Below are 10,467 nucleotides of genomic sequence, written 5' to 3'. Positions count from 1 at the left end.
GTATCACTAGGTGATAAGGGAGGTTGTGGTGCTGGAGAGCACAGATCATGGAATCACAGAATGTCCTGGGTCAGAAGGAACCCACAGGGGTCACTGAAGTCCAGCTCCTGACCTTCACTGCAATTCCATGTATTTCCTGATGGTACAGGCTTTCCTTTCAGGGCAAAGTATTTTTAGACTGAGATTTATTTCTCTTTTACAAATTTTTTTTGCTTACCCTTGTTATATTTACAAGGATGGGTGATTAGTCATGCTAGACTACTCTGTGGCCTAAAATTAGGAATATATTTCCATCACCTTGCCTTCCAAGTATTAATGTTACTTTCCCAATATTAGGCCACCAGAATTTTATTCCTGGAAAATTACAACAACCACACAAGCAACCACAACAACAATCGTCTTTATTTGTAGCTAACATTCTCCTTCAGGTTCCTGCATGAATGGCGAATTGAAGTATTTCTTTGCACGAAATCTAGGACTGATCAGTTACAGCATCTTTAGGAGGCTGACAAAGTTTGGGGCCAGTTGGGAATTAGGTGCTCCGGGTGGTTTTGGCCACACAGGGCCAGCAACTCTCAAATAGGCCTAGGGACTTATGACATTAGTTATTATCATCACTTAGTTTTTTGGTTTTATTTAAAGACCCTTTCCGAGCTTTCACCCTGCACAGCACATGCGGCAGCAGAGGACAATTTATGTGGACGCTTTATCTCCACGTTTCTCACCTTCCTTTCCCGGTGTGGCGTTCCTGCCCCGCAGGATGCCTGTGCCCAGGCGGCTCCGGGCGCGCAGGGGCCGCGGCAGCCCCGGGGCCGGGCCGCGCTGAGGGCGCGGGGCCGCGCTGAGGAGCCCCGGGCCGGGAAGCGCTCCGCGGCGCTCCCGGAGCCGTGTTTACCTTCCGGGGCGCCGGGCGGGTTCCGGGGCGGGCGGTGGCTGCCGGCCCGGCCGTGGCTGTGCGGGAGAGCCGCGGCTCCGGCGGACGGAGCCCCGCGGTCACCATGAGCGGTGAGTGCGGCCGGACCGGGCCCCTCCGCCCCGGGCCCGCCGGGTGCTGTGGGGGCTGGCGCGGGCAGAGCGTGCCTGGGGGGCCCGGGCGGGAGTGGCGCTGCCCTCGTTCCCCCCCGCCGCTCCCTGGTGCCGTGCTGAGGCTCGGGACACTTGGGTCTCCTAGCACCACACCCCGTTCCTCATTCTGGCTCCCCCCGAAGTGGTGTTTTACCCCGTTTTAAATCCTAAATCCTGCCCTTGAGCGTGGCGCTAGCTCACAGCACAAGTGATGCTGGGCTCGGGCATCTGCCTCAGCTGTGCAAAATCGTAGGAGATACTCCTGAGGAAATAAATGATCAAGGGAAAATAGAAAATAGGAGTTAAAAAAAATTAAAAATATGAACTCAGGAGCATGCAGTCGGTGGGAGAGGTGAGAACCACGGCTTGTGGAAAAAGCCCTGTGTGTCCCTGTTGCTGTGTCCCTAGCTGAGTCCCGGTGAGGATGTGTCTGTTTGGATGTGGTAATTTCTGTGGGAGAGGGAAGTGGTGCGGAGGGTGTGCTAAATCTTGAGGGAAAATGTGCGCTAAATCCTGAGCTTTTTGAGGTGTTTGTCAAGGAAATACTTGGAGCTTTGCATGACAATTGTGAGCCATAAACTACAGGACTGGAGGAAGCAGATCCACTTGAATGGGCCAGCATGGGGAGTTATTTGTTATGATAGAGATGAAAATTATAATAGACTTTTCTTGTCGATGTAAAGGATAAGTGGTATTTATTTAATATGTATTAAAACATACTGGCAAGGATTTGTTTGGGGCTTTTGGAGAAGGGAGGTGCTTTACTAAAAACTTTGATGGTTCTCTTTGTACATCTTCAGCAATGGAATTTGCAGACAGCACTCTGCGCCCACCCTGATCTAATACATGGTGATCTTTGTTGCCAAAGGCAGTAAGAAAAAAACTGAGGAGTTAAGTGGAGTAACTAAATGCTTCATGTTTTATGGGGAGCAGTCATTTCTGAAAAAAGTGAACTGAAAATAAAACCACTTCACTTGTATTTTTTTCTGTTTTGTTCTTACCTTTATGGTAAGAAAAAAAGAGAAGATTTTTGAAGAAGAGATGAGGCAAAAAAAAAGATTATTGTGGGTAAACCTGCTGAGAAAAATGCAAGTAACTGTGAAATCTTTCAAAGCATGGGAAAATAAAGTTTCTCAAATGTTTCAGATCTTGACACAATGTAGAATAATCCTAGTTACAAAATTTGTAAGAGTCATCATTTTTGTATGGAAAACCTCAGCCCTTCAATGATGAATTCAAACTGAGAATAGCCTTGTGCAAATTTATGCTAATTAGAGCCTAAATCTTCCTAGGAGACTAATCTTTGAGAGTTCTGTTTGGATTCTGTGACTCAAAAGGCAAGGTAACCCCTCATGTGGCCTAAAGCTTCATCTTGTAGTTATTTTTATTACCTTTAATATTTTCTCTTTTTTGGTAAGACAATGAAGAGATACATGTTTATGAGAAAAACCCCATTTAATTACTTAAAATAGAGTAGTGCCTAAGGTGACATTAGGAGTAGTGGTTCAATTGCATGGCAACCACCCATGTATAACCCCTGCCAAGAATTATAAGGTTTTTCCTACAATTTTGAGTAGACAGCAAGATAACAAAAATCCCCTTATGTTGCTTTTTGACAGACATTACTGTTACAGAATGCTGTACAGTATTTTTCTAGAATAATATAAGTCAAACTTATCAGAACAGAAAAATATCTATCATTATCATGCTTATTTCAGATAAAGGAGATGGCTCATGTTAACATCTCATCAATTTTAACCATATCCTTCTTTTAGTGCCTGTAACATCACTGTCTGTACTTCTATGCCCAGTTTTAGCCCTTTCAGCTAACAGAACTGTTCCTAAAGTATAGATGGAAGAATTATTCTCTTAATGGCTATGATCATGTTTAATGTTTATTTTTGTTAGCCATAGTGTATTTCTAGTGGATTTTAAAGTAACTTCCTGTTGATGTAAGCATCGCCTTAATATTACTAATGCTGCTTACTAATTACATACTCACATTTTATTGTACAGTGCTGAGTAGGTTAAACTTTAAAGGCAAATAATACAAGGATATAAGATTTATGTGTTTGTCAGGAATTTGGGGTATTGTAATTTTTTTAATGCAGGTTTCAAAAACCATAAAAATGCAACTTTTGGTGGGGAGATGAGGCAGTAGAATCATAATAATGTAGTATATGGTAGCATTTAAATTAGGTCTGTGTTTGTTTTATCTTAAACTGGCGTCATCAGAACCTGTATTAGAGCAAGCAAAAGGGATTGCAGTCTGAAATTTTGCATTCGGGACACAAATGCAAGTTATATAAGAGCAATATGGAATTTATTTATTTTAGTTATATGCTGTATGTGGTGCTGAAGAGGACTTTACCTCTGAAGAACTGGATGAAAATCCTGCTTTCCTTTACTTGCACACCAATTTGTTGCTGCTGTAGGTGTGGATGCTTGTGGCAGAGTATGGAGAGAAGTTTGTTTTAAAAATAGGAAAGCATGACCTTGAACAACAGAAAATGAGAAGGGTCACAGAGGCAGGTGCAGTACCTGAGCCTATTTTAAACCTGTTTTGACTGAGTAGATGTTGGTGGGAGGAGTATCTTTTAAGTTTCTTAGTTTTTGCAACCTTATATTTATGTTTTCACAAATATTTTTAGAGCCATGTATGAACTTCCTTTTTTATTGCAGTAGTCTAAATACAGCGTTTTTCTGAGTAATGCTGTTTTTATGCATTCTGTGTTTTGTATTTGTATGTGTGTTGCTGCAGTTTTTACTGCTATTCTGAATCAGAAGGGTATTTTAGTCTGTTTGTAATACACTGTTAGTCTTTAAATCAGCTGGAGTTAATCACACTTAATTGGTGCTTTTGTCTGGAAATATGCTTTTTTTTTCTAAAGAGTTTAGAAAATGAAAATGTGAAAGAACTAAATTTTCTATAGAGTTAGTAGAGATTTATTTTTACCTTCCATCTACTTGAAACAAAACCATCAGTAAATAGTACTGTATTTTCTAAGCTTGTTACAAAGAAAAATATACCCTTGGCGTGAAAAGAGACACAACTTAGTCTTTCTTTTTTTTTTTTTTTTTAAATTAGACTTTGTGAATATTTACTACCTGTAAAAGTTCTGTTAAGCAACAGCAGTAGAAGAATTTAAGATGTGCATTGAAGAGAAACCTCAGCTAACCCCTCAGTAGACACATTACCTGGCCTTATAGCCCTGATAATGGTGAGGGTGCTCTGAACTGCTTCAGGAATTAGTCTGTGTAAAGTTAAGGTTCTTTGGTGTCACATGCTTTAGTGGTTTAGAACATTAATTAGTATAGAATAGTATATTAGTTTGGAATAGTAGGTATTCTGTATTTATGCATTTTTTTATATTGATCATGGTTTGGAATCTAGTTGCAAACCATTTCTGTTACCAAATAGATACAAAGAGTCCAAAGAGATGTGAATTTAAAAACTAACATGTATTGCATTTGTATAAAAAACTTGGCCCACCTACTATTATTTTCATTTGATAGATGTTTTTCTGGTCATGAAATTATTAATTCCATGCATTTGTTCTGATGTTGTCTCAAGCTATTAATATAAAGAGAAATATTGTATTATGCCTCTTCTTGCAGGTATGTGGGTGGTGTAGGACTGTAAGAGTAACGAGTTTTGAAACAGCAGGGAAAATCTGCAGAGTTGTGTCTATTCAGTGTTACTGAACATGAGGGGTTGCTCTAAAAGTTGGGATTGTTTTCCTTATTTTACGGTGATGTGATTTATTATAAAACAAATGGATACATGAATACATCTCCATTTTGGCAACCCATGCGTGGTAAGAACATTGAATATTGCTCAATAAATTGCAATCTCTGGATGTGGAATCTTTGCATGTGGAATGGTAGGGATTATATGAATTTAGCCTTATCTTCACACTGGCATAACTGGCATAGTTGTTAGGAAGTTAAAACCCGTTCGGTGTGGGGTTTGTTTCTGGAGTCCTGGACTGGCACTGAACATTGTTTGTGTGCACTGGAGTGCTTGACTAGCAGCCCCAGACCCCACACGTCACATGTCTGCTCAGTTTGAGTCAGAGTTCAAAATGGGAAGCACAACTTCTTGAAAATGCACTGTAATCAGCAAAATCAGCATTGTGAAGCTTAGTTAGCAGCTATGTTTGCACGTTTTTCCTGTTGTTTACATTGTTCTGGCATACTGTGGAGGTTTTCTTCTATTAAATGAATATATGAAACTATATGGAATATGAATTCTATTAATATATTCATAGATGAATATGGATTTATATAATACATTATATCAGTGTAATGTATATCTATATTATGAGTATGTATATTTAAACAAAGGCAGAATCATTTCAACCAGACAAATTCTGTCCTGTCCTGCTGGTTTAAAATCAAAGCAAACTGTTTTGAATAGGATTATGAAGATAGGAAATTCTGGGATTTGGACCTCACGGTGTCAGATAGCAAGAGGAAGCACATATCTTTGATGTCATCTCTCTTTACTAGAGGGTTTAATGTGTGGTGCTTGATTTTCAGTGTCGGGAATAATTTGCTCACGCAGAGTTTGGATAATTTGCTTTCAGTCCATATGTACATTGGTTGTATGTCCTTTGAGAGGGAAAGGAGAATGGAGTGACTTTAACTCCAGAGATGTCACAGAGATTTCTGATGGGAGTTTTGAACTTAAACTCAGAATAAAGAAATTGCAGAGGCAATTTAGGTTATGTAAAAGAATAAATTTTACCATATTCATGGGAGTTTATAAAGGATATCCCAACAAGCAAAGTATTATGCTATTGTTGAATAAGCTTGAGAAGTTAAAGGTTGTCTTGCATAGTTCCTAATATAGTAACAAAATAGGTTTTATAGGTGCTAATCAGAAGAACTATGCTGGTAGTTAAATTTTAAGGGTTTTACTCTAACAGTTGTTCTCTGTTCACCTGACTTAAAACTCTTTCTGCAGTAAGGTTTGACAATAAGAAGATACTCCTGGTGTCTCATTCTTGTTTTCTATTCTTTTCTAGTGCTGTGATGCTGTACTATACTGGTAGTTGTGTAAAGAAGCTCAGGGCAAGCTGTGCATCAGCTTAAATAATTATTCTGTATTTGGTACTGGTGAAATATATTTTCAAAATATTACTAAAATAAGAATCTAGATGACACTCGAAACAGTATTGCTGCCTGCTACAGAAAGGTTCTTGAAACCTAACAGCACAGTTTATACTGCATTATTTTACTTAGAGAAAATACCTTAGTTAAGTTAGTGGAATAATTGGCACAGGAAGAAAGTTTTCAAAAATAAGTTTGTGTTGGCCCAAATGTGTTTTAGAAAACAATTTATTTTAAAATGTTATGATTTTGTTGTATTTCAGGTTCACAGACCAATGACACTAAAAGACAGTTTCTTCTAGAACGGCTACTAGATGCAGTGAAACAGGTGAGAAATCCAGCGCACATTTCTGCAGGGACTGTCTTTGCTTTCTCTTTAACAAAGAGAAGGAAGAGAAGAAAAGGAAACAAAGAAGAAACTGTGGCTTTCACATAGTACAATTGAATTTTTGTCTGCTAGCAAACAACTACTGTGCAGTATTTATTTAAAATTCTTGTTCTGGACAGGTTATATTTATAATATATCTATTTTAAATATATGTAATACTATAGAATATATATTAGGAATATGCGTTCTTGTAATTCTGATATGGCTGAACTAAATTGCAGTGTACTGCAAAGTCTAACTTAGTTAACATTTTAGAGTAGCAGCATCTTTTCTTTGCATTAGATTTTTAGTGAATGGTTAAAATACATGTAAAGATGTGATTTATATATGCGTGTCTGTGTCGACGTGAAGTTCAGCAAGTAGAATTTCATAGACTGGAGTCAATTTGGGAGAGCTTGGGAGGCAAAAGAATGTCTCATAAGTAAGCCAGTGAAATGTTTTATAAGGACTGGTTCTGTAATTGTAGCATGAGCTGGGTAGCAGCAGTGTTTGGTTTTCTGGGCTCACATTTAAAACTCAAAAGTAGTAATTTCCACTCAGTTTCCAATTTACTGCAGGACCTGCAGGTGTGTTGCTCTGGCTAGCAGGGATATATTTGAACTGCAAGACCAGCCCATTAGTGTAACATCATACTCTAGAGCACTTTTTGGATGCAGGCTGTATTTGCAATGCTCTATTTTGTGCTGCATCCTTTTTTGATATGACTTCGCTTCATATATAGAAATATTTCAGAAAACTGAACTTGTTTAGTGTAACAAAGTTACTAAAATTTCTTAAAATCTGTTTATTGCAGTGTCAAATACGATTTGGAGGAAGAAAGGAAATTGCTTCAGACTCTGATAGCAGGTAAAATAGTCTTAGATTAACATTATTATTTAAACAAATAATTTAAATTTTGCATCATAATGACATAAAACATATAGCACAAAATATTTGACATGCTCAAAAAATTACGTTGAATGGAAGGTAGATGATCTGAAGCTAAAATAACATGACTAATAGCCCCTCTAACAGGTGAGGGTGATTTCTCAAATTGATTGCCAGTTCTTCTGAATGTAACCTGTGCCTCAGCTTTCAATCATTATGATGAGACTGTGAGTATAAGTAGATTATACTGCTTGCAAATGAGAACTGCTTAGAAGGGATGTTTCACTGCTTATAATGGTTCACTTTACATTTCTTATTCAGAGATCTGGAATAAAGTTGATGTATAGAAACATAGTTGATTTTTGCTATGATTTTTTCATAGTTCCTTTTACATGAGTTCGTTAAAAATTCTTTTGCAGAGTGACATGTTTGTGTGCTCAGTTTGAAGCTGTGTTCCAGCATGGCCTGAAGAGGAGCCGGGGATTAGCACTGACAGCAGCAGCAATCAAACAGGCAGCAGGTTTCTCCAGCAAAACTGAAACTGGTAAGTTGCTAATTGTAACTATCCTGGTTTAAATAGTTTATATATTCAGTCAAGTGATAGAATTTCTAATAGAAATTTCAAGCATTGCACCGAACTGCAGATAGTTGGTAGGATACTTTACACTTTTCACTTTACAGCAGTGAGAATGACTGTTGCTTCTTAGTCTAGTTTAACTTGCATTCCAAGTTTCTCTAGAAACGTTGCTGTTAGGAAATCTGCACTTCCTACTGTTGCATCATGTATAGTGGCAAATTTACTTTGAATTCTGGCAGGGATCAAAGTTGTGTAATTGTGCTGTTAAGTTTTTAAAACAACATTTTCATTCTTGACCTTGTCTTACTCAGTTCTTTAAATGTCATGTTCTATATAGGTCAGTTATGTTTAACTTCTAATTATTGATGTAATTTTAGAAAGAAAAATTATATTGCTTGTATTGGTTGGCTTTGTTTTATTACTTTCCCCACTTTCAAAGAAAAGATTCCATTATTTTTCTCTTCACCATGATGTTTCTCCTTTTTTAAATCGGAACTATATGAAGATACTGATCAGTTTTTATCAGTATTTGGGAAAAGTGCACAGAAAGTGTTTTAGTGGAAAGAGATACTGTTACTGTTTAAATGCAACACTTCTGTTTTCTAAAGTAACATGAATTAGTTATTTGCATGTCTGCAAATTCTGGAGCTACCTGTTCTTTGGACCTGCCTTCCAACATTCCACATCAGTAACACAGAGTTCTAAGAAATCTTTTCCCTTCCATTATATGTTTCCAGTTGAACATATGAACCTGTGGATAAAATACTAGCTTAAATGTGCTTTTAAATGTGAATTCTATGTAAAAGTGTCAGAGAGAATCATTTAATTCATGTGGCTTTTTCAATGAAGTGAGACTTCTAAGTGCTTGAATAGCCCAAGTTCTGTAAGAATAAATAACCTATTTAATTGGTGTGTTGCATGAAGAGGGTAAATGATTCACCTTTGTTCAAAGTTTTATTGTTACCTGTTTGTTTTATAAATTTACATATAAATGTATTCGGGTATGAACTAAGTGGTTTTCTTGGTGGGGTAGCTGTCATTATTATTATTATTATTATTATTATTATTAATCATTAAATTCCAGAGCCAGTGTTCTGGTATTATGTGAAAGAAGTGCTGAACAGACACGAGCTGCAGCGCTTCTACTCTCTGAAGGCCATCACTACAGACATTGGCAGAGGCCGGGCTTGGCTGCGCTGTGCTTTGAATGAACATTCCCTTGAAAGATATGTTCATATGCTGCTGGCAGATAAGAATCGCCTCAGGTACTGTATCTGATGCCTTTGTAATGCAGGAAGTGTACTGACAAATGAAGCACAAGCAACAAACCAAAAGCCACAGCTGTAGTAGTACCCTATATTAATTGCTATGCAGCTTAAGTCTCTTAACATAATTTTTAAAAAATTTTGTCAGCCATTGAGATAGTGACTTTTGCCTGTATCAAGATGTGACCTCTTCCCTAAATCCCTTCTGTGTTCTTTCAACAGTTTTCCTCACTGCAACCTGGACACCATGCTTTAAGGTGCCTCTCTCATTCCACTAAAATAGTACACAATTGCAGCTGTGTCTGATCAATTTATCACTGGTAATTGCTTGTTGCCTTTTGGAGATCCTGTAATTGCAAAGCTCCAGCAGTGCAGCAGTGGGGAGCTGTGGCTGCAGATCACTGGGTAGTTGTTTGGTAGCAGTTTGTGAACCTTTTGTTACAGTTACTGAGAATAATTTACTACACATTGTGAAATCCTGAACTACTTTGGAAGTGCAAAATGCATTTAAGTTCATAAACGGAGTCCTGCCTTTTTCTCATATGTCTTCAAGTCCCATTCTTTATGAAAACTTGAGGTGTTTTCCTTTTTTATCAGTAACTGTTGAGATTGCTTAAACCACTTGAGCAAGTCGAGTGGATTCAGCAGAAAGGCATTTTATTCATTTGCATTGATTAATGGATCTAGTGGATAGGATTATTGCTTGAATCAAATTCATTAGTACCTCCTTTTCATTTCTAGCTTGTTCCAGTCATCTGTAGCTTTCTTGCAAAACAGATTTTGAAGAAATCAAATAAAGACAAATGAAATAAAGAGAAAGGTCTGAAAACCATTAGGAAATTAGTGACTTGAATTGCTGTGTTACTAATTATTCTCATGCTTGTAGCAATACTTGCACAGTGTCAGGATTATCAGCACACTGCATTTTAATGCTATTTCTAAAAAGGTTTATTCCAAAATTTTCAAGTGTTACCTGAATTCCAATGGGATTTACAAAGTCAGTTTACATCCCCAATTATATGTTTTGGAAAATTTTAAATCAATCTGTCAGAGTTGTTTAATATATAGATAATATATTTTCTTGTTGTTTTCTTGTTTAATTTACTGAATGCTGATAGTAAAAATACAGCATTCTGCTACTAGAAAGAACCAGGGTTAACACAACTAAATTTATGTGTTCATAGTGAAAA

At 37.5% G+C, this 10,467-nt stretch overlaps 1 protein-coding gene across 3 annotated transcripts in view; it reads left to right on the top strand.

The window, feature by feature from the left end:
• The first annotated feature begins 927 nt into the window (after window positions 1–927).
• The window catches only part of SNX29 (sorting nexin 29), a 97,679-nt gene continuing 88,139 nt past the window's right edge, over window positions 928–10,467 (top strand). For all 3 annotated transcript variants that reach the window (XM_058849897.1, XM_058849900.1, XM_058849898.1), the window contains exons 1-5: window positions 928–1,005; window positions 6,444–6,508; window positions 7,362–7,414; window positions 7,855–7,979; window positions 9,097–9,277. In XM_058849897.1, the coding sequence (XP_058705880.1) occupies window positions 999–1,005; window positions 6,444–6,508; window positions 7,362–7,414; window positions 7,855–7,979; window positions 9,097–9,277 (431 nt within the window). In that variant the 5' untranslated portion in view covers window positions 928–998. The remainder of the gene's footprint in view (window positions 1,006–6,443; window positions 6,509–7,361; window positions 7,415–7,854; window positions 7,980–9,096; window positions 9,278–10,467) is intronic.

This window comes from Poecile atricapillus, chromosome 14 (genome assembly GCF_030490865.1).
Source record: "Poecile atricapillus isolate bPoeAtr1 chromosome 14, bPoeAtr1.hap1, whole genome shotgun sequence".
NCBI classification, from domain to species: Eukaryota; Metazoa; Chordata; class Aves; order Passeriformes; family Paridae; genus Poecile; species Poecile atricapillus.
Note: the sequence above shows the minus strand (reverse complement) of the source record. Positions and strands in the feature narration are given on the sequence as shown.